The sequence below is a fragment of the Dipteris shenzhenensis genome, chromosome 20 (assembly GCF_047967505.1).
Source record: "Dipteris shenzhenensis isolate YYH24624 ecotype China chromosome 20, Dip_SZ_1.0, whole genome shotgun sequence".
NCBI classification, from domain to species: Eukaryota; Viridiplantae; Streptophyta; class Polypodiopsida; order Gleicheniales; family Dipteridaceae; genus Dipteris; species Dipteris shenzhenensis.
In genome coordinates this window covers 30648788-30672184 of record NC_141615.1, presented here as the reverse complement: position 1 = coordinate 30672184, position 23397 = coordinate 30648788, and the positions used below count along the sequence as shown (strand labels likewise).

The following is a 23397-nucleotide window of genomic DNA, read 5'->3' as shown; positions in this document are numbered from 1 at the left end:
CTATCTCATCCATTTTGCTCTTGACTAGACCATCAATTAGTGTTGATGATATCAATTAGTGTTGATGATATCAAATTACTGTGACCCTTGCAGAGATTGCCTTTGATCCTCCTCTCTCTCCACAATTTGCCCGGCATATGCTATTGCATTTTCTGTTCCATGCTATTTAGTTTAGCATAGCCTTTCTCTATTTTCTTCTCCATTTTAAGCATTTTCTGGTGCATCTCTTGCAACTATCTTTCATCTGCTTTGCTTCTTGGATTAGTAGTATATTTTCATTCTGCAATTGTACCATTGCCTTTCAAATTTGCTTCTTTCATGATCTGTAGAAACTGGGACATGGTGACATAATACTGACATGAATTCTCTTGGGGGTAAACATTGTTCTCTTAGGGGTGAACTGCAACTCAGATGACAACGTGTCTTGCTTAACACTAGTACAAAGTGTCTGAGCCCATGGAGAGGATGAAAACTATGGTGTGGCATCATTGTGGTGGTCCTCTATCTGCTGTTTGAGGAACTAAGTCCACTCAGCTGCTGAGATGAATTGGCTAAAGTAAATGGCACACATGGTATAGATAATATTGTGCCAAGTGGCAACGAGGGTGGTTGTCAAGGGACCTGGTGGCCTCCCATCACCAAACTACATCAAGCGACCTAGATGTTCCAAGCAATAATGCTCGACATTGTCTCCCAATACTATTCTCTAGGAAAGAAACAGGATGCTTTTGGGAAGGGGGAGTTGCATCCTATACCCTTTGACCTTGGATCTTGTATGCTAGTATAACCATGCCAATGGAGAAGGCATGACCCCCCCCCGTCAGGCTGGCAACTATACCAAAGTCTCGTTGTATCCTCTGCGGTCATGATCCGAGAAGGCCCCCTGCCAAATCTCTGCACTCTTAGGGAGCTCCATAGACAGTGTGGGATTGTTTGGGGACCACATAGCAGTAGCACCTCCAATCAATGCATATTTGCTCCAGGGGCTGATGGGTAGATCCCATGGGCGACCATCTAGAGAGACAAGTAATCTCCCATGGCCCACGGCGACTCCACAAGCACGACCAAAATCTAGAGATGACCTCTTGGGGCAGTTGTTGCTCAATCCAATGCCGCTTTCTCGAAGGAGTCCATGCCGTCGTCTCTAGCTGGAGGTGATGACCAATGTTTGTCCTATACGAGAAGAAAGCAACCTCAACAACACTCTCTGAATGCCCTACTCCAGAAGGCCAAAACCACTCATCAGATCCTATTGCACCTGGCAGAGGGGCCGTCCCTCCCACAAACATAGGTGCCATCTTGACCCAAAGTGATTGGCGTCACCTTGACTTGTCCTGACCCAAATTGATTGGCTTGACGCCCAATCAATGGTTCAGTCCTTGTCCAAATGGCCTGCTACTTTTATCCTCTACCACCCAAGCAAGGCGAGGGCCCCATTCAACTCTAGGTCTCCACGTGCCTTTGGTTGGAGAAGACGTTCTAGCCCGGCTCTATAGTGCTTGGAGCAGAAGCATGCATGGGCTTGATGCAGATACCGAATCTTCAAGGGCAGCCCTATCCAAGAAAATTGTCCATACCAATGCTCTGGAGCTGAGTGGCAATCTTATCACAGGACCATCTTGAAGCATCAATGTCTTCGAGGTGCTACACAAACATAGAATCTTACGTCCATTTGCAATATTTTCTTCTCCAGTTTACATGGCTTTTGGGACTACTATTAGGATGCTCGAAAGTGGCCTTGGATAGGCAAGAGCATTTTCTCAAGACTTGTTGTGCCTTTTTTCAATCACATGGCATGATTTGCTTAGTACTTCCAGTTTGGCTAGATCTTTACACCATAGGTAGGAGTTTCTTCTTTATCATTTATTTGCTTTTGAATTCCATAGGTTGCTTTCTTTCATAATCATGGTTTGAATTTGTGGTTTACTCTTGCTTCCCTTAGTTTGAATTGGGCCACAACCTGACTCTTGTGCAACCAAGGTGTTTATTTTATGTAAGGAAATATTTCTTTATCAAGAAAGGAAGTTTTAATGCCTTGACTCAATTATTTAAATTTTTGTAGGTCATGATCGCAACTGTTTCCATTGCACAAGAGCAATTGGAAGAAACGATCTCTACCTGTCGGTTTGCCCAGCGTGTTGCCACTATTTCTAATAGGGTACTAAATAGTATACATACATAATAAATGAGATTGATGCCATGTAGCAAACTTTTGAGGGATTTGCAGTTACACATTTTTGCAAACGTCAATTTAATGCTAAATTTTTTTGGGTTGTTCTTTGTTGGACATTGAAACAGGCTCTCTTAAATGAAGAAATAGACCCAAACCTTGTTATTAGGAGGCTTAAGCAAGAGGTGAAGGACCTAAAGGTAAGTAGTCTAGATATTTTGATTGTAAAATGTACCATGTGCCAACTTTACCTTACTCCTATGTTTTTAAATAGATTGTTGAAAGTTTGTACTGTTCAGAAAAGCTTATTGAAGAAAAGTAAAATAAGAACAAGATTGAAAGACAAAGAAGTACCTTGAGAAGAGTGTAGACAAGACACAAGCTAGATAGATTGCAATGATGTGACCCATGAATATATGGGCCAAAGTACAAGACATAAAGCAAGAGTGCTTATGGGATAATTGTAGAGGTGCCACATGGCACACATTCAAGACACAAAGACTAGACTAGACTAGACTAATGTAGACTAGGGAAATAGTACACTTAGTGTGCACTTATCTCCAACAATGATTCCTTCCTCCCCTCTTATGGCTGCCCATCTTGAAAGCTGGGGAAGCTTCACGATTAATCTTTGGAGAATCTCTACCTCCTCTTAAGAAGAGATTGATAGGCAGCTTGTCATGTGGAATGTTCATACTTGAGGATCATATTTCAAAAACCTTCCGAATGATCATAAGCTTCAATTGGTAAGTCACCTCAGAGGAAGTGAAAGAAGAATTGAGCAAAGTGATGCAGCTCTACCCTTGGACTGGGTTCTCACAGATGGAAGCCTTACCACTATATGACTTGGGGCATTTCACGAGGTTAGGTGTCCCACTTTAGGTCATAGGGCTTCGACAAGGTTTAGATAAGGATGTCTTGGTTTTCGATATTCACTCTAGGGGCAGGTTATCTACATCTAGGGATGAGAATATCCTAGGGCTTCAACAAGGCTTAGATGAGGATGCCTTGGTTTTCCAAACTGAGGGTAGGTTATCTAGGTCCATGGATAAGCATATCCTTGTGGACGTTGTTTTTGAGCCTGTCAGAGTTTTGGGTCATGTGGAATTGTAATCTCTCAAAGCCTCATGCAATGAGTCGTTGAAGCAATCGACATAGATGAGGAAGGGGTGGATTTGCAGAGAGAGGGGAGCTATGGCATGGCCCTTCAGAGCTATGTCACAGCAAGAGGTGGTATGCCAGAGGTGTGTTGGTTGTAGAAAAGGGGGATCCTTCTCTAGGGAGGGGGGGATGAAACAAACGTGTTGGAACACTGAAAGGAAAGAGTAGAGTGGACACAAAATCAGAATACTTGCTTATGGAATGAAGAAAAGAGAGGTCCTTAAGTAGGCACCTCATACAAGGTCACTGACATCACTGATGACCTCATAGCTCCACAATCATCTCCTCAATCTGCTCCTAGATTCACTCAATCATCCTATGTGGCTTTTCCACCACCTAACTGTGCTTGTGGGCACCTAACTGTGCCTCTAGCACTCACACATAGAAACATAAGGTGTGCCTGAGGCATACACCTTGAGATATCCCAACAAACCCCCCCTCAAGGAAATGCCTCAGGCTATGTCAAGGATACATCTAGTCTCATAGTTTCTCATGCCATCTCATGGTGGTCAAGGATAAATCTATGGCTAGGTTCTCATGCTAGCAAGGGTTCCCTTGGGTGTAAGGTAAACAGAAAGGGATACAAAAAGACCTTCCAATGGTTATCTCCCCTGCATGTACATGCACACAATGTCTGCAGGAGGTACCATGGAACAAAACATACACATGGTCTACATCATAAGGTGACCAGAGGTGTTTACAAAACACAAAACAAAATAGTTTATTTCATTCATTTTGGAGGACTATCCAGGCTGAGTACCTTGACATAAAAAGAGAGATCTGGAGCATACATAGAGATGTGTTTAAAATGCATAATCTTCAAAGGATGCCTCATCTTGTGGAGGCTCATTAACTGTAAGTAGATTTGCATTTTCTGTCTTTGCTTTGGCTCTGCAAAACTTCTCACTATGGTTGTTTTTGCCACAGTGCTTGCATGGATTAACTTTGAAGCAGTCCTTTGAAAGGTGATTTGTCTTTCCACAGTGATTGCAAGGAGTATACTTGCCCTTCTGGAATTTCATAACATAAGCAGTGTCATTGCCTTTCCTTAGCTCCATATGCCTTTCTTCTTCTTGGAGAGCTGAGATAATGCCTTCAAGGTTAGGATTGGGAAGATTCTTCAAAGTGCTAACAATGTGATCAAAACTTTCAGGCATACTCTTAAGTAACACTGCCATAGCATCATCAGGGGTGATAGGAGAGTTGATAGAAGCTAATTGAGTCATAAGACTCCGCATATAGTTGACATGAGCAGCTAAAGTAGTATCACTTGCCATCTTTAATTCAAAGAAAGAGATTTTAAGTGATAGTTTAGAGATGTGAGAGCTTGCACCAAAAATCATGTCTAGCTTCTGCCAAGCTTCCGAAGGAGACTCCAAGTCAGAGATATGATGTATGTAATCATCACCCAAAGCTAAAGCAATTATACCATATGCTTTTTCTTCTCTTGCTGGATCCCTTGCCGGTGTGTCGGAGTTGAAGATTGTCCAGCATTGGAGGCCGTAGAAGAAGCGGTAGGAGTAGGTTTGACAAGTCCCCATAAGTTCTCCCGCATCAATGCAAATTTCACCTTCATTTGCCATGTATGGAAGCCCTTTCCATTGAACTTCTCAAGATTATATATGGTAGCCATGAGAGGGTCTAACCCAGATATTGGGCAGTGTCTATCTCTCTTACAAGGCAAAAATAACTGAAAGACTTCCAAAATATGAGCACTTGATGTAGCAAATAGTAGTGACTAGATTTCAAACAATGATGCTTCTTTTTACATGCTTCATAGAAGTGGATGAAATAAACACTTTCCAATCAAAACCAGGTCTAGCAAGTCAAAACAAAACTGAAGCAACACTTGTAGTGAAGTTATTGAAAACTTCAAAAGACCAGAAATGCTAGAGTAGCATTTTATGTAGCATCATTTTCAAAAGCTTGTCAAAACTAGAGAGCTGAACTTGGAGGGCTCATAGCACACTCTTCAAAGCAAAAGAAAGGGGGCTTTCTGAGGCAAAAGAAAGCTGGTATACCACAGTAGATCCTCTGGGAAGAAGAGGCGAAAAAATGCGTCAGGTCGCCTTCTCCTTCTTCAACAAAGTCGACTGGTTTTTCTCTGTTTTCTCCTTCAATATGCAGCCATTGCTGCTCAGATTTCAGCACAAGGTAGCTCTAGGTATGGAGAAGCTTGCCCTGAAAGGAATTAGACAAAGACGGAGCAGGCGCAGAGAAAACGCAGCAAGAAGATTCGACGAACTTCGTACAATGGCGACCAGCAGAGCTTATATCAAGATGCAATGCTTGCAGGAGATATATACTTTACTGAACAATATCAGCTTTACTACTAAAAGACTATGTCAAATTTGATCGACATTTTACAGGCTCTTTGGAGCAAGTGATCCCAGTGTACCTACACTTCTATTTCTGAGGATAGCGTTGCTATTTTTGTGGCACCCTTCCTTGTTGTACCATTGTAATCTACTTTTAGGTTTTGTGCTTGGAAGGAGCATTTTTTATAATATCTTCTCTTTTTGGGAGGCTTCGGATTGGGCTATGCAAAGTGGACTGAAATTGCCATTCTACTTCTGGATTTCGAGAAAGCTTATGACAGAGTGGATTGGGATTTCCTAGATGGCACCCTTCACTATTTTGGATTTTCTAATGCTTGGATTAGAGGGGTTTCTATTCCTTCACTTTCAACTTGATAGTCCAAAAAGCTCTATCCAGTTCGTCATTCCACATAATAGGACTGTTGGACTTACGTCCACGTCCTTTGAGGAGGTTCATAAGAGGAACGGTTAGTAGGAATTCCCGAAGTTGCACAACTGTGTAAGGAACAGGCCACTCCAATACCTTTTGGATGCGATCAAATGCCCTCTCAAGAAAGTTTGTGACCCAGGTATAACAATTCTTTGTGGCAACTAGGTACTTATCAGAGGATTCAGGGGAGACATTTCATATTTCCAAATCAGTCCGTCAAGGATACCCTCTCGCCCCTTTTCTTTTTCTCTTTGTGGCTGAAGCTATGAGCATTTTTCTCATATCACAAGCTGACATTTTTGGGCTGAAGCTTCCCCTGAGACATAATGAGAAACTGATAGATTGTGAGGTGGCATATGACACTGTGGATGCCACTCCTCAGATGCTCATTTCTTTCAAGGCAGCCTTGGATTTTTTTTGTATTGCAGCTGGTGCACATATTAATTGGAACAAATCCAATTTTGGATCAGTGATGAGGCCACTCCTGATTGGGAGGACAGTGAACTGACTTTGGTTTTACTTGGATTCAGAGTGGGGGTTCCCATCAAATATCTTGGACGCCACGTCGGTATGGGAAACTTGTGTTGGAGATTGGGCATTCCTCTTTAGGTTATTGCTTAGCCACAACCACACAAGGATGCCTTGGTTGTCTAGATCTTCAGATGATCTTCTTTCAAGGATTGCTTTCCAGCCTATCAGGGTCATTGGACTTGTAGAGCATGGCGTGGATTCTCAGTGGTACCTAGACCCTGACCCACTTCTCTTGGTCTTGGGTTCATGGAGATTGTGGCTCCATGATGGGTCCCCAAATCAAGTATCTACAGTGGGACCCAAGAGAGTGGGAACGGATGAAGGGCATCGAGAGAAGAGCCTCCCCTTCTTTTGTTACACGGTAAGTAATGCCAGACGGTTTCAGATCAGTTGCAAAGGCTGGAGACCTTCCAGAGCTCCTCATTGGGAGAATTTTCAGATTTCTTCTGATTTGCACAAAGTTTCCTGAAGGAGACTTTGAAAATCCCACACGAAAACAAAGATCACTTTTTCTTTTGGCTTTCTATTCATGGTGGGATTGCAGTTAATTTGTGGAGGGCGGACTCTACATGTCTTTGTTGCCACTCTACAGTGGCATCAGTTCAGCATTGCTTATGGGATTGTAGTTAGGCGAGGATCATTTGGAAGGGGATTGCTAGGATTATCACCACCTTTTCCAGGCACCCTTTCTTAATGTCATGGGGTTTCGTTGCTTGGCTTTTCCTTTCAGGCCCTCAGGTATTTTATGAGAGGCGTGACTCTTCTTTGGCTTTCTCAGTTTTACAACACTTAGTAGAATCATGCCCTCAGGATGATGTACCAGCCCTACCTTTTAGAGCAGTACATGCTTGGATGGATTCCTCCTGGGAGATTCTGGCTAGCATCTCAGCATGGCATATCTAGAGAACTAGATGCACAGAGGCTTCAGACCATTTCTAGAGCCACCCCTCATACGTTGGCCTATATTTGGACAAATACTATACATGCATTGATGGCCACTTGGATAAGCATACAAGGATCCTCCAGAATGGCCTCTGTTAGGAGAGCTATGTTCCTTAGGAAATGGAGAGGCTCCCCATTCTTCTCGCAGTCTTCTATAGGGTTGTGGTGACATTGTTAGCCTCAGCCTTGGATATTTCCTACCTCATTTTGAGGAGGATCTTTTTGGCATTTTATTTCACGCTATGCATGTTGTATTTTTGCTTTGAGCTTGCTCTCGCGAGGTTTTATTCATACCAGTATTAGTTTGCCACATGAAACGGTAATGCATTCCAAGACCAAATTTTGCAGCAGCTAGAGGAAAAGAAAGGATAGTTCCATCATCATGAATGGCATCCGCAACTGAATGGATTCCTTTCAAACTGAGGAAATATGACCGTCTAGGCTTCGGCAATGCCAATGGAAGGGCAAAAGCCTTTCACCAATGCACGTTCTCAGCTCTGAGAGAATTTCCCTACAATGAATCATGTGACCATTCAATTTCAAATGCGAGAGGACATGCTTCCAATCCAGTAACATATTTGAGGTCAGAGGACAACCTTTGATCTTGCCATCAACACAACCCAAATGAAAATCCCATTGTGTAGGCTGCCAGTATCCAACAACAGGAGTGGTGAGTTGTAAAAGCAAATGGTGTATCATGGCACCCCAAGGCTGAGAACCCTGCAAGAAGTGCAGCATCATTTTTGTGGGCAAGAATATGGACTTGAATGTTCAGAATATTCAGCCCCCCATGCATCTTTGGAAAACATAGATGCTGTGCCGATAGCAATCTCAAGCTCTTCTTGCCATGTTTTGAACGCCAAAAGGACATAAAAAATGTAAGATGTGCCTTCTGAACATAATCAGAGGCAATTAGAACTGAATATAAGCCACCAAAATTTAATGAGATCCCGACCATCATTGACATCCTTGGAGGCGAGGGGTCATTGCTTGCTGACTTGATGATATAGATCATGTTATAAGTAGATGATATAATCCTCATATCCTCCTCACTAGAGCAAGCTTACAGGCATAGTATGCACATATATCTATATGGTTTGCCAATCCCAATACGCAGATGGATCGGATCACGCCTTTTCAGTAAGTTTGGATGCCCTACCCTCCAAGATCCCATGAGATTGAGATCGACACTATCATATGAACCAAGGTCCAATTCTATCATGATCACTTCCTAAGAGTACCCGAGGATGGAGTGATTGTCAGACCCTAGCACTTAGAGGATAGACTGTTGGAGATAAGTGCACACTAGGTGTACTATTTCCCTAGTCTACATTTGTCTAGTCTCAGTTTAGTCTTTGTGTCTTGAGTGTGTGCCATGTGGCACCTCTACAATTATCCCATAAGCACTCTTGCTCTATGTCTTGTACTTTGGCCCATATATTCATGGGTCACATCATTGCAATCTATCTAGCTTGTGTCTTGTCTACACTCATCTCAAGGTAACTCTTTGTCCTTCAATCTTGTTCTTATTTCACTTCTAGTCTTCTAGTTTCTAGCTCTTGCTTTTATATTTCTACATGGTATCAGAGCCAGCTTCCCTTCCTGTCATCTTCCTCTACATCAGGCCGCCTCTCCTTGGAATCTGCCCGCCATTTTCTGCACGTTTTTCTCCAGCTGCTGGTCGCCCTTCTCTGCCCTGACACTTGCTCCAAATCTGGCCGCTCATTTCTGCTCCTGACGCTGCACGTATTCCTGCTCCAGCTACGGCCATCTTCATATATGCTGCTGTAGCAGCCCTGCAACAGGCCGCCGCCTATCCCTGCAAACAGCCGCTGCTGTTTACCTCTGGCTGCCACCCTATTTCTGTCCCTGTTCATCCGTTTACAATTGTCCGCCTGCTGAATCTGCTGCCACTTGCTCTACTCACTTCAGTTCTGCCATCGCCTCCTCTTGAAGAGTCTACAAGGTACTGTGCATTGTCTCTTTCAGTTTGCTGAGCAGTCCTTTTTGTTATCCTCATATCTGCAAACTGCTGGTTCCTCATGCTTCGATGGGCTGTCACATGCTATGGCCTTGACAAGTGGTGAGAGAGCCGGCTTCTTGGATCTCTTCTTTCATTCATTTCTGCAATCTTATAAGGGAATAGACACTGCCCTTGCATCTTAGCAAGAGGTAAGACCTTCCCACATGGCCTCTTCTACTCATTCTCTCATGTCTATCAACAAATTCAATGGGTCCAACTTTCATACTTGGCAAATCAAAATCAAGTGCCATCTTATGAAAGAAGGTCTTTGGGACGTTGTTCACCGTGCTGCTCCCGAAGATTTCGGCATTGAGCAAGTTGTCACTTATGTTTCCACTGCCAAGAACGACAAAGCCTATGCTATCATCTTGCTCGGTCTTGGAGATGATTACATTCATCACATCTCCGACATACAGTCTGCTTCTCAAGCATGGATCACTTTGGATACCCTTTTTGGACCCCGATCTAAAAACTCTAAGATTGCACTTATGATCTCATTCTTTGATCTACATATCCAGGAGGGAGCTACTATAGCCTCTCATGTCAATGATCTTCGCAGTCTTATGGTTCAGCTTGCATCAGTGAAGTCCCCCATCTCCGAAGATATTGCTATTGCTGTGCTTCTCAAAAGCTTACCTGACACCTATGCTACTCTTGTCACTACCTTCAAGTATCACAATAATCCTACTCTTGAAGGTATCATCAATGCTCTCCAAGAAGAAGAAAGAACTCAACAACAAAAGGTAACTGACACTGCATTTTTAGCAAAGAAAGGAAGTTCTAAGGTAAGAAAGCCTTGCACCCATTGTGGCAAAACTAATCATATGGAGAAGGACTGCTTCAAGGCTCATCCATGCACCATTTGTGGCCGTGATAATCACCGGGAGAAGGACTGCTACTCCAAATCCTCTACATCAGCCCCTGCATCTACCTCAGCCCATGTTGCTGCAGCATCTCCATCAGCAGATCTTGATGTTCATTCCTCATATGATGAGAAGTGGGCTTTCTGATTACTTCATCTTTCTTGTCTACCACTTTGACCACCGATGATGTAGGACAAGGGGTTCTAGTGTCTTACTCATTCTGCTTTTGGACCTCTCTCTTGTCCCTACCCAAGAGGAAGATTTTGCCCTTGAGGAGGGAATGTCTTCAAGGTCTATCTGTTTGTCTATAGTCAGTCTTCTGTCTATCTAGTCTTGTCTGTCTGTCTATTTGTCTATCAATCTGACTGTGTTTTGTTTTAGATCCATCTTGTCCCTACCCTTGTGGACCCATATGAGGATATCACTTGAGGAGGGGTGTCTCAGGATCTTTGTCTGTCATGTCTTCTGTCTTGTCTCTCAGTCTATCAGTCTTTATGTCTGTCTTCTAGTCTTGTCTTTCTGTCTTCCTTCTAGTGTCCACTTAAGGAGGGTGTTGGAGATAAGTGCACACTAGGTGTACTATTTCCCTAGTCTACGTTTGTCTAGTCTCAGTTTAGTCTTTGTGTCTTGAGTGTGTGCCATGTGGCACCTCTACAATTATCCCATAAGCACTCTTGCTCTATGTCTTGTACTTTGGCCCATATATTCATGGGTCACATCATTGCAATCTATCTAGCTTGTGTCTTGTCTACACTCATCTCAAGGTAACTCTTTGTCCTTCAATCTTGTTCTTATTTCACTTCTAGTCTTCTAGTTTCTAGCTCTTGCTTTTATATTTCTACATAGACGAGTCTCACATTCATTGAGGATTGCCATTGGGCATATACGGGTCTCTTCCCACTAGCAAAGGATCGAGACAAGGAGAACCACAGGCACACCCCAAATGCAGCGGTTTTGTAGGCTGTATACACTGGAGGAGGTTGACACAGAGGAGCATTTCCTATGTACATGTCTAGCCTACTTGAGATTCAGGGATCATATCACTGCCTATTCCAAGAGGGCACGTGTTGGACCACTTTCCGACTGATCCACTTTCATGATGAGCTTTGCGTCGGTGTGTACCTGATTGTGATACAACAACACAGAGAGACTCTACTGAGACAAATTAGATAGCAAGAGGTGACGGTGACATGAGAGACTGAGCCACACCGTACATTGTGGCATGCCATAGACTTCTACATTTTCGAGTTGGCACCCGAACACATGCTATTGAAAATCTCCTCCCTTACTACCTATCGGTTGTCCTTGTGTGCCCCGTAACCATTGCACTGCTGCGTCACTTTACGGCTTTAGCGACTTCCTGAAACTTTAGCGACTTCCTGAAACCTGACTCGCTAGCCTGTTCCTGGTCGGTGCAACATGACTACTCCATGTGCACCTCCATGTGGGGCTAGTTGACCGCATGACATGATGTCCTTGACATAACTTCTCCATGTGCACTTCCCCTGCGGGCGGCTAGCCAAACCACGTGAAATGATGTCCTTGTCCATGTGCATCACCCCTTAGGTGACATGTGGGGGCTTCGATCAACATGGTTGACGTGTGGTTGCTCTAGTTGACATGGTTGACATGTGGATAATTCGGTCGATATGTGGTCTTGATGCTTTGGTCACATGGTCGATTGGTCACTGTTGACATGTGCCTTGACTTGTGTTGTACTTTGGACCTCGATCACGGACTCCCACCGAGAGTCACACCAGTGTCACACCTAGGTCACATCATGGTTACGTCATGGTCACCTGAGCAGCATGCCAAGATGGTTAGACCTTGGTCACATCTGGTCGCACTGTGTTCACATGTGTTCACATCTTGGTCACTCTGGAGCGACCAGTACATGACTTGGACATGACTGGAGCAGTACATGACTTAGACATGACTGGAGGAGTACCAAACCTCGACCTTGACCAACCTTGGTTAAAGTTGATCAAAGTGAAGTACTGGCGCACTAGACTGTAGTAGTTAAGAGGGTGCACAGGTGGTATACATGTTGGTGCACATGGGAAGCAGTCCAGCAGTTAAGAGGTACAGGTAGTGCACACCAACTAGTGTCAGATACACATGGAATAGACAGGAGTACACATGGAGTACGTGACTCACTGACTCAGAGGAGGTTGGAGAGTTGCAGAAGCCATCAAGGACAAAGCGGCGGACAAATGGCGGAACGGCTAAGGATGCAGGAAGACAACCAATAGGAAGAAAGGAAGGGGATTTCCAGCTAGGAGGAGCAAATGAGGGGAAGGTGAGGAGAGGGAAAAGGGAAGGAAGGAGGCATTCCAGCGGAGGCGAAGGGCGTTAGTGAGGGAGAGAGACTAAAGTCAAGAGCTCGCCTAGTGTGTATCTTCTCTTGGTGTATCAGTCATTTGGTGTAACTCTCATGAGTGTATGATTCATTCCTTCTAATGAACTACGCTTCTTCCCGTCTCTGCTCGCTCCTCTAAGATGTCTTCTCGTTGTGTCCTCCTCCCCTCCTCTCCCTTCCCTTGGTATAACGGACCCTGTGTCATGTGGTTGGAGTTATGTTCCATTCCAGGATGCGTCAATTTTACGAGCAAAAACCTATGAGCAGATTTATCCGAGCGTGTTTTTCAAGAGATTTAAAAAATTATATTTCTTTAGGAAACATGGTTTTTACACTTTTATTTTCACTAGAACTAGATCCCTTTATCATAAAAACATACAGAATTGTCACTCATTCAATTTTACATAACACAAATTTTCTTCTTCATAGACATCCTTTGTACCCTTGCCATTACCTTCAAAAAGTGTTGAAAAATAATTCCGTTAAGAAACATCCCTCATAATCACTCTCAATGTAATAATATTATACATATATAATTACTTAAGGAAAACATTTATATCAATATGACAAGAGCTTTCTAGCATTTTAATAGCATAGATAACTAGATATTTATGGATATGTTTCTAAAGAAGTTTAAATTACTATAAATAAGTATTAACTCGGACTTATATATCACTCTCATATAATATATGTAATATTTAATACTAAAGATGAAAGATTTTTCAAAATATAACCCCATAGATGTCCTCTAATGGGGTTTTTCGATCAATTTGAGTGGATGAATGACTATATTTGGACATTGGATATGAAAGTTATGCCACTTTTAAAAGTGCTGTCCATGGTAGTTTCGCCAGCGAAACTACCTTGGAAGACCTACTTCAAAGGGGTTTCGCTAGCGAAACTACCTTGATGGCTTACCTCAATGAGGTTTCTTTGGATAAACCCTTTCATAGGCTAGGTTGAGAGAGGATTTTAAATGTCACCCCCTATTAAGTAAAAGTTGTAAGAAGGATTATAAGGGAATTTTCATAGAGAAGTCTACTCTACACGTGGGTTTCTTAAAAATCCTCCCATTATGTTACTCACCATTCCCAAAGATTCATGTAAATATTTGTGTATAAAATAGACATTGCTATAATACTTTGCATATTTCTAAGTGAAACTAGGTTTTGTTTTGATCTATTTTTGCCATATTTTTACATAGTTGGAAGCTTTTTTTTTCCTTCACTCAGACGCTCGGAAGATTTCGCTCGAAAAATGCTCGTCCTCTTCCATTCATGTCGAGGGTTGGCTTTTGTGATTTTGCTCCGCTTTAGTCTTCTTCTTGCTCACATCACTCCTGCACTTGTACCGCTCGCACATCGTTGACACCATCGACTAGCACTCGCCCCATGCACCATCCGTGACACCCATGGCACGTCCTACTTGCTTCTCCCACCAGTGGCCCTAGGCCTCCGGTAATACTTCCCGAAGTGTTAGGACCCCCCCCCCTCAGACAACTTGACATGTGATTGCTGTGGTCATATAACAATTGGACGCTACAAAGAGGTGGCTTTATTGGCATTTCTCCAAGGGTTTCCACCTCAGATCAATTTCCAATGGTTTGGATGGTTTTTGAGCCTTGCTTGAGAGCCCGTTCTACCACTATCAGTATTCTAGATGCTTTGTATGTAGAGGAGGGCCTTACAAATGCGTGTCATAGATCTTGGTCTCTCATATGCAATTTCTTGAAAACAATGTGGTTGCCCACTCTTTATGATACATCCAACTTAATTTTCCACAGCAAGTACAGAAAGGAGTCTACTTTATGGTCGTACCTTTGAAAAGCCACTTTCTTGGCCATGTTGGTTCCTTTAGTGCTACTAGAGGTGCTTGCTTCAAGAGCATTCTAGATAAGTAGCTGAGATAAGGTAGCATCTTTCTCCTGACATCCACAGACCTTAGTATTAGCATATGCTCTCGCACATACAATCCACACGCCCACATTAGCAGCATATATCTAGATGAATCCAAGAACATCCCCAAACTCTCTCTGCTATTAGTGATTTTATTACTCAATGGCTAGTAAGGAGGCATTAGATTTTCAGGTGGGAGGTTGGCCCTGACAATAGTTAATAGCCCCACATTGGGAAAAGCAGAAGTGGCTTGCAGATGCTTAAGTTCAGCAGTGCCTTGCTGTAGCAAGAGCTCATCAATAGGTTCTTTTGGATTAGAGAGCAGAGTATGCCTTTCATGCACACGAGTCGTTTTGGACTCAGATGGGAGAAAGACTGAATAAACACTTCTTCTCTATTCTTGACCCTAGAGATGGTAGAGAAAGTGTTTCTCAACTGTTAGATCTTGATGCCATCTTACGGATCGCTTCTAATTTTTATGCCTGCCTGCTTTCTATAGATGACATGCCTGCAAGAGATGATGGCAAACATAGAGTTTGGCAAGCTATTCCAGCATTGGTGAAACCAGACATGAGACTCCTACCTAATGCACCCTTTACCAATCTTAAATTTAGGACTGCATATTTTTCCCTTCGCAAGGGCAAGTGTCCGAACTCAGGTGGGTTGACATCCTCCTCCATTTTTTTGTGGGACATGATTAAAGACCATGTTACTTCAAAGTTCAAACCTGCAGGGGCGTTGGAACTCTAGTTGGCTAATTTCACTTACAGTGGGTCTCATTCATCTTGTTCCAAAGAGGGTTTGCAAGAATTTGGTTGCCCAATGGAGGCCAATCACTCTTTTGGGCACTTTCTATAAGATCTTGGCAAAAGCCGTCAATTTGCGATTGTAGCCGTTTCTCCTAAATCGTATTTTCATGATACACAAACGAGCTTTGTGCATCGCCAAACCAATAGCAATATCTTCGGAGATGGGGGACTTCACTGATGCAAGCTGAACCATAAGACTGCGAAGATAATTGACATGAGAGGCTATAGTAGCTCCCTCCTGCATATGTAGATCAAAGAATGAGATCATAAGTGCAATCTTAGAGTTTTTAGATCGGGGTCCAAAAAGGGTATCCAAAGTGATCCATGCTTGAGAAGCAGACTGTATATCGGAGATGTGATGAATGTAATCATCTCCAAGACCGAGCAAGATGATAGCATAGGCTTTGTCGTTCTTGCAGTGGGAACATAAGTGACAACTTGCTCAATGTCGGAATCTTCGGGAGCAGCACGGTGAACAACGTCCCAAAGACCTTCTTTCATAAGATGGCACTTGATTTTGATTTGCCAAGTATGAAAGTTGGACCCATTGAATTTGTCGATAGACATGAGAGAATGAGAGGAAGAGGCCATGTGGGAAGGTCTTACCTCTTGCTAAGATGCAAGGGCAGTGTCTATTCCCTTACAATATTGCAGAAGTAAATGAAAGAAGGGATCCAGGAAGCCGGTTCTCTCACCACTTTGTCAAGGCCATAGCATGTGACAGCCCATCGAAGCAGGAGGAACCAGCAGTTTGCAGATATGAGGATAAAAAAAAGACTGCTCAGTAAACTGAAGAGACAATGCACAGTACCTTGTAGACTCTTCAAAAGGAAGTGATGGCAGAACTGAATGCAGATTGGGCAGAGATAGAACAGCTTCAGCTCCTTCTTTGTTTCGAACAGAAAAGGTACAGGCAGCAGCTTCAAAAAGTCGTGGGCAGCTCCTTCAGCTCACGAAATCGGGGCAGAAATGGCGGGCAGATCTGCAGCAGTAGAGGCAACCTGAACACAGGAACGGCAGCTCACAGGTACAGCGCTGGTACAGCGGGTGCAGGTACGTACGGCCAACGTACGGCAAACGTACGGCACGAACGGAGCGCCACACGTGCAGATCTGGCAGAGAGAAACTGTGGCACAGAGAGTGGCAGGGCAGACAGGAGCAGCCCGTTCGGAGATGATGGCGACCAGCTGAGCGGGGTAGAGATCTGAGAAGAAACGGCTATGTCTACAGCAGACTGAGGGGAGAGAAGAGGGATCAACCTGGCTCTGATACCATGTAGGAATATAAAAGGAAGAACTAGAAACTAGAAAACTAGGACGTGTCATGGATGAGGTCCGGAAGATAGGGCTGCAATCGTAAGCTGATTTCCTTTGCCAGAATTTCATACAAGGTGCTCAAAAGAGTGTTAGGTCTCCATTGTGACACCAAATTTCTACAACCTCCTTTTGGGATGAGATGAATGAGATCCTCTATACATGATCCAGGATAGTACCAAAGTCCCAAACCACCTACAAGGATGAGGTAATATGATCCCCAAATCTCATCCCAATGACAAATGAAGAATACTGGGGAAAGCCCATCTGAACCCGGGCCCTTATGAAGAGCAAGTAAAGCAGTCTTAAATTCCATATTGGTGAAAGGCGCATCTAGCAAGATCCTCATATCCTCTTTCATCAATAATGGAATTACTTTGCAAGTTTGTGAGATACATGGATTAAAATGTGTGTGTGTGTGTGTTGTGCGCGCGCGCTATAGGTGAAGCCCAAGATAATGTGGGGTGTGCTATATTGATGGCAAGATTAAAAGCATGTCCTTTGGTCTCCGAAATGTTTGAAGCGTATCCTGTCCCATTTGACATGGCATAGCCACGACTCTTTGCAGGGCAATTCCTTAAGGGCTGAAAGTATACATTGGTCAAGGGCCTTTGACCCTTCGTTGGCTTTACAGGAACCCAGATGTTCCTACTTTATTAGTTTCAAAGGAGTCCACTTTGTGGGGCTGATGTGATTCATGATTATGGTACCATGATATCTTTTCCTAGGGCTGCTTTGGGGATGCATTATCAACCTCTGTGGCAAAACATTGCTCACATGCTTCAGCCTTTTCTGCTGATACCCTCACTTGAGCTTCAGGATAGGCTTGAAGATCGCCCCGTCCTTTGAGGTTATCTCACATTACGGTACCTTCCTTCTTGTATAAAGTTTTGTTGCCCCCACCTTGGGTTTTCGATAAGGCAAATCAACTCTTGTGCATGAATCGCTTGGCAAAGTGGTGGAGGAAGAGATTGCAGCAGCTTTGGAGATCCAAAGTTCCTCTTTGACAGCAGGTTTTTTTTGTGGCGGGTGATGCTGGGGGTTTTCTGTTTGGGCAGCTCTTGGCACGCAGACATATTGCCCCAGCTGTTTGTCATAGATGCATGGCTCCATAGGAATCTATGCCTTATCACCTTTGGCATTGTCCACACACTCGTGTTTTCTTGGATGTTCTTCGGCAACATTTGAGAACTAGATTCCCCACTGCTACCTTTGGGAAGTATTTATGGCGTTTTAGGATTCACCAACGCAGAGTTGTTTTTCATTTGGATTCGTTACTGGGCACTTTGGACTTTATAGAAGGATAGAAATCATAGGGTCTTTGGTGATCCTACTTTTTCACTTTTCCCTTTCTTCCGACGCTCTCTGCAGCAATCTTTCTTTGATTGTCTGCAGACTCATTACATAGACTATAATGTATACTTGTCGTATAGTGAGATCTTCTGTTGATGTACTTTTGAGCTTCCCATTGGCTGTGAAATATAATGCATCGCAATCTTCACAAAAATATGTGTGTGTGTGTGTGTGTGTGTGTGTGTGTGTGTGTACGATTTCTCTTCATCCTGAAGGTTGCTGCTGTACATAGCTATTATTCTCCTATAAATATCTATAAATATGACTGCTCATATCAAATGCTTTACACTTAATGTTCAGGGGATGTGTGACTGTAGGAAATGGAAATCTGTGTGGCTGTATATCAATAGATTTCAGCTTGATATAGTGGCATTACAAGAACACAATCAACATGTTTATGCAGGAAAGACAGGTCATTAGTGCGGCTATGATATCTTCTATGCTGGGGAGCACTCTTTCTTAGGTGTAGTCTTTCTGATCAAGCATGAGCTTCAGCCAGTTATTGCTTTAAATGACAATCAAGGCAGATGGATTATTCTTCAATGCATCATTCAAGGCGAGGTGTTTGAATTTGCTTCTATCTATGCACCTCAATCTTCTCGGGATAAAACTGCAATTTGGGATGCCATGCAACGATATCCATGGAGATATCATGCCTTTATATGTGGGGATTTCAATAATGCTCCGCAACAGGGTGACAATACATCATGAAATACTCATATGTTAACCCGTGAAAGGCATGCATGTTTTCAATTACTGATGCACCTTGATTTGGTTGATCTTTGGAAGGAATTGCAGCCTTTGTTACCAGGATACACTTTCCAACATAATGCCCTTTCTTCTTATGAGGCACGTCTGGATCGCTGGTATAGTGTGGCTCCGCAATAAAATGATGATTTTACATGCAAAATGTGGATTGACTATGCCTTTGTGCATTCAGATCATGCACATTTATGGTTGAGATTATCTTTTTATGATATGCTAGATGATAGACTGCCTCAAAGGCGACATCTGATTGTGAACAATAGTTATTTGCAGCATGTTGTTTTCAAGGCCATGATTACTGAAGCATCTCACTCTCTATCTTCTCAGAGCCACTTTAATATTGATAATGCATGGGATTCTTTTGTTTCCAAAATGCAAGTTGCAATTAGAGGTTATGGTAAGTCTTACATGAAGACTCTGAGGGAAACTATTGCTCAGGCCAAATTGACTTGTCAAGACCTCACTGAACTCAGTCATCTTCATCCATTATCCTTGCATGAGCAAACAACACTATGCCAAGCTAAACATTGTCTTCAAATCAATGATCAGAGGAAACTGGCTAAATGGGAGACTAGAGCAAGACAAAGAGCTTTTACAAATAAAGGCTGCTCTTCCAAACAATTTTTTAAAAGCTTGTATAAGAAGAGATTAAAAACGAACACTTGCAGGGTACTTCTGCCTGATGGTTCATGGACTACATCACGGTCAGAGCTTGCTTTTATTTGTGTACATCATTTCTCTCAGCAGTTTGGTTCTGCAGATCCTCCCTCGCAGCAGGTTTTGTCTGCAAGAAATTTACTTGTACAACATGTTTCTCCTATTATTTCCACTACTCAAGCTTTGGAATTGGAGGAACCTTTTACTGAGAGGGAATTGTCAGATATGCAATCAAATACTGTGGTAGATGGAAATCTCTAGGATGGTGGGATGGTCTTACAGTTGAGTTTTTTCTAGAATATTGACCTCTTTTAAAGCATACATTGCTGCATATGGTGAACTCTGCTTGGCAAAATTAAAAAATACCAGACACATGGAAGAGAGGTCTTGTTAACCTCCTTCCAAAAAAGCAAATTTGTGAATCTTTGGCTGATTGGAGACCTATCACGCTTATGCCAGTCATTTACAAATTTACTACCAAAATGATTGTTGATCGGCTAAAAGGCTATTTACATGATGGGTTGCATCCTGCGGAATATGGTTTTGTTCCTGATAGGCATATCACAGATAACATTGCGAATGCTTATGTTGGAATCGAATATGCCAAATATATGCAGCAGGATGTTTTGCTATTGCAAGTTGATATTGCCAAAGCTTTTGATACTGTTAAGTGGGACTTTATTTCATCAACTATGCAGGCCTTGGGATTTGGCACAAAAATGCAGCAAGCTATCAATTGGCTATATCAAGATAGTAAAGCTGCTTGCATACTTTCAGGGGATATTTCTACAACCTGGACTCTTGGTTGTTCTGTTCAGCAAGGATGTCCTCTCAGTGCTTTACCTTTTGCTATAGCCACTCATCCAATGCTTCAATATATGGATCACCTTTTGGACACTGGCATGTTGCATGGATTGGAAATTCCTAGCAGCCGTAGCATGATGGCTCAAGCATATGCTGATGATTCTTTCTTTACCCTGAAAAATACTCGGAGCGATCTCTCCACGATTATGCAGGCTCTTTCTACATATGGTTTGGTTGTCAGTCTTCGTGTCAATTTTCAGAAATCAAAATTATTGCCGTTGCATGCTAAAGACTGGCATAGTCTTTTGTGGCCTTGGGAAATTGTTCCAACTTCTCAATTGCTTCGACATCTTGGCTATCCTCTAGGTTGGGGGCTCACTCGTTCTCAACAAACAGATTGGGTGCTCACAAAGTTGAGGGCAAAACTTAAATATTGGAAGCTTGCAACTTAGCCATTACACGTTCGTTTGCGAATAACACAATCCATTTTGATAGCATACATACAATTCTATCTGCCTCTCATCATGTTCACTAAGGCAGATCTAGTTTCCTTTATGTCTGCTATCATGGAGATTTTCTGGTGTTCAAAAAATGGCAAGAAAAGTCTCAAATTACTCTCTATGCATCGTCTCTGCTCTCCAAAAATGCACGGGGGTCTGAACATACTCAATATTCAAATGCATATACTTGCTCACAGGGGGAAAATGATGTTGCAGTTTATGCAAGGGGATCAGCCTTGGGCTTTCATGATCCGCTCTCTTTTGTTGCATATTGATACTTCTGCTTTTGGGCATTGGCAGCCTACACAGTGGGATTTTCTATTTGGCTCTATTCAAGGCAAGATCAGAGGCTGCCCTTTTGTCTCTCGTTTGCTTCTTGATTGGAAGCATATTTTATCCCACTTGGAATGGAATGGCAGGGATTCTTTGCGGGAAATTCCTTGAGGGCTAAGAATATTTATTGGTCCAAAGTATTCCACCCTCCTTTGGCTATACTTGGAATGGAATGGCATGGATTCTTTGTGGGGAAATTCCTTGAGGGCTGAGAATATTTATTGGTCCAAAGTATTCCACCCTCCTTTGGCTATACAAGAACCCAGGCGTTCTTATTTTCTATCTTTCAAAGGCATTTCTTCTGTGGCGGATGTACTTCAGGATGATGGCACTCTTTTATCTTTTTCTATGGCTGCTAGCAAATATGGTTTGGGAGCTCATTATCGTCCTTTATGGCATCAAATTTCCGAAATGCTTCAACCGTTCTTGCCGGTACCTCGTTTGGAATGAAATGGCAGGGATTCTTTGTGGGGAAATTCCTTGAGGGCTGAGAATATTTATTGGTCCAAAGTATTCCACCCTCCTTTGGCTATACAAGAACCCAGGCGTTCTTATTTTCTATCTCTCAAAGGCATTTGTTTTGTGGCGGACGTACTTCAGGATGATGACACTCTTTTATCTTTTTCCATGGTTGCTAGCAAATATGGTTTGGGAGCTCATTATCGTCATTTATGGCATCAAATTTCAGAAATGCTTCAACCGTTCTTGCCGGTACCTCGTTTGGGAGCTCATTTTCTATGGCTGCTAGCAAATATGGTTTGGGAGCTCATTATCATCCTTTATGGCATCAAATTTCCGAAATGCTTCAACCGTTCTTGCCGGTACCTTGTTTGGAACTTCAAAATAGGCTTGAGGATTGGACTCTACATTCTTCTTTCTCTTCAGCCCGTCCTTTGAAGCTCTCACATATCATAGTGCCTTCTTTGTATAAAGTGTTATTACTTCCGCCTTGGATTTCTGACAGAGCAAATTCTGTTTGGCATATGGATCGCCCACTAAAGTGGTGGAGAAAGCGGCTGCGTCTCCTTTGGCATTATAAAGTCCCTCTTCGGCAACAGCTTTTCCTTTGACGAGTCCTACTTGGCATTTTTCCATCTAGGCAGTTACTCGCGCATAGACATATTGCTTCGGCTATTTGCCACAGATGTCTACATTCTGCTGAATCTGTGCTTCACATTTTCTGGCACTGTCCACACAATTGTGATTTCCTGGCTCTCATCCGACAGGGGCTTCGAGCGAGATTTCCTACTGTTACTTTTGGCAGGTTCTTCTGGTTATTTGGTTTTCATCCAGCTAGACAGGGTTTTGATTTTGTTTGGGTGCGCTACTAGGCACTATGGACTCTATGGATGGACATAAATCATAGAGTCTTTGGTGATCCTACTTTTCCATCTTTTGTTTTTTTCAAACGATCTCTGCGGCAATCGTTCTATGATTGCTTTCAGACTCATTTGATTGATCATGATGTATATATAGCTTATACTGAGATTTTCAGTTGAGTAGTAGTTACTCCACTTTTGAAGTAACTATGAATGTAATTATTTTACAGCAATAAAATATTTCTTCTCATCAAAAAAAAAAAAAAAGTGTGTACGATTTCTCTTACTTCAGGGCATCGTTAAGGCAATCTTTCTTTGATTGCTTGCAAGCCCATTAGATTGATAGTACTACATATCTGTTGTGTAATGACCTTTTCTGATCTTGTAATTGCTTCCCCGTTTTTTTAGGGGGTTGCAAATTGTAATATAACTCTAATTGGACTTCACAAAAAATAAAGAAAGTGTGTGTGTATACGATCGCGATCTCAATTCAATCTGACACACCCCAATTGGGGCGCGTACTCTCCCTTTGACTGCTCATATAGACTCATCAATGAAACCACTCTATGCTTTTCAATAGTTCAGAGAAGGGTTTTAAAGACTGATTTTACAGAATTCTCCCAATGCACATGAATGCAAGTTGGATTGGAGTTTGCATGGATGAGAATGCTTGCATTTCTTGATAACTTTAAAGAGCAATGAGAGAAATTCAATGTGTGTACTCGACTTGAGGGGCCAAGATGCCCCCCCCCTCCTTATCCAGGCTCTTTTATTACTCTAATGGAGATATAAGACCCAAGTCGCAATGCACCTTATAAACTTTGACTTAAGCTCTTGAGAGAGAGAGGACTT

General features: G+C 42.7%; 1 protein-coding gene across 2 annotated transcripts in view; it reads left to right on the top strand.

The window, feature by feature from the left end:
- The window catches only part of LOC147889526 (uncharacterized), a 135537-nt gene that overhangs the window by 18507 nt on the left and 93633 nt on the right, over positions 1-23397 (top strand). For both annotated transcript variants that reach the window (XM_087391652.1, XM_087391653.1), the window contains exons 7-8: positions 2063-2158; positions 2299-2370. In XM_087391652.1, coding sequence (XP_087247778.1) covers positions 2063-2158; positions 2299-2370 — 168 coding nt within the window. The remainder of the gene's footprint in view (positions 1-2062; positions 2159-2298; positions 2371-23397) is intronic.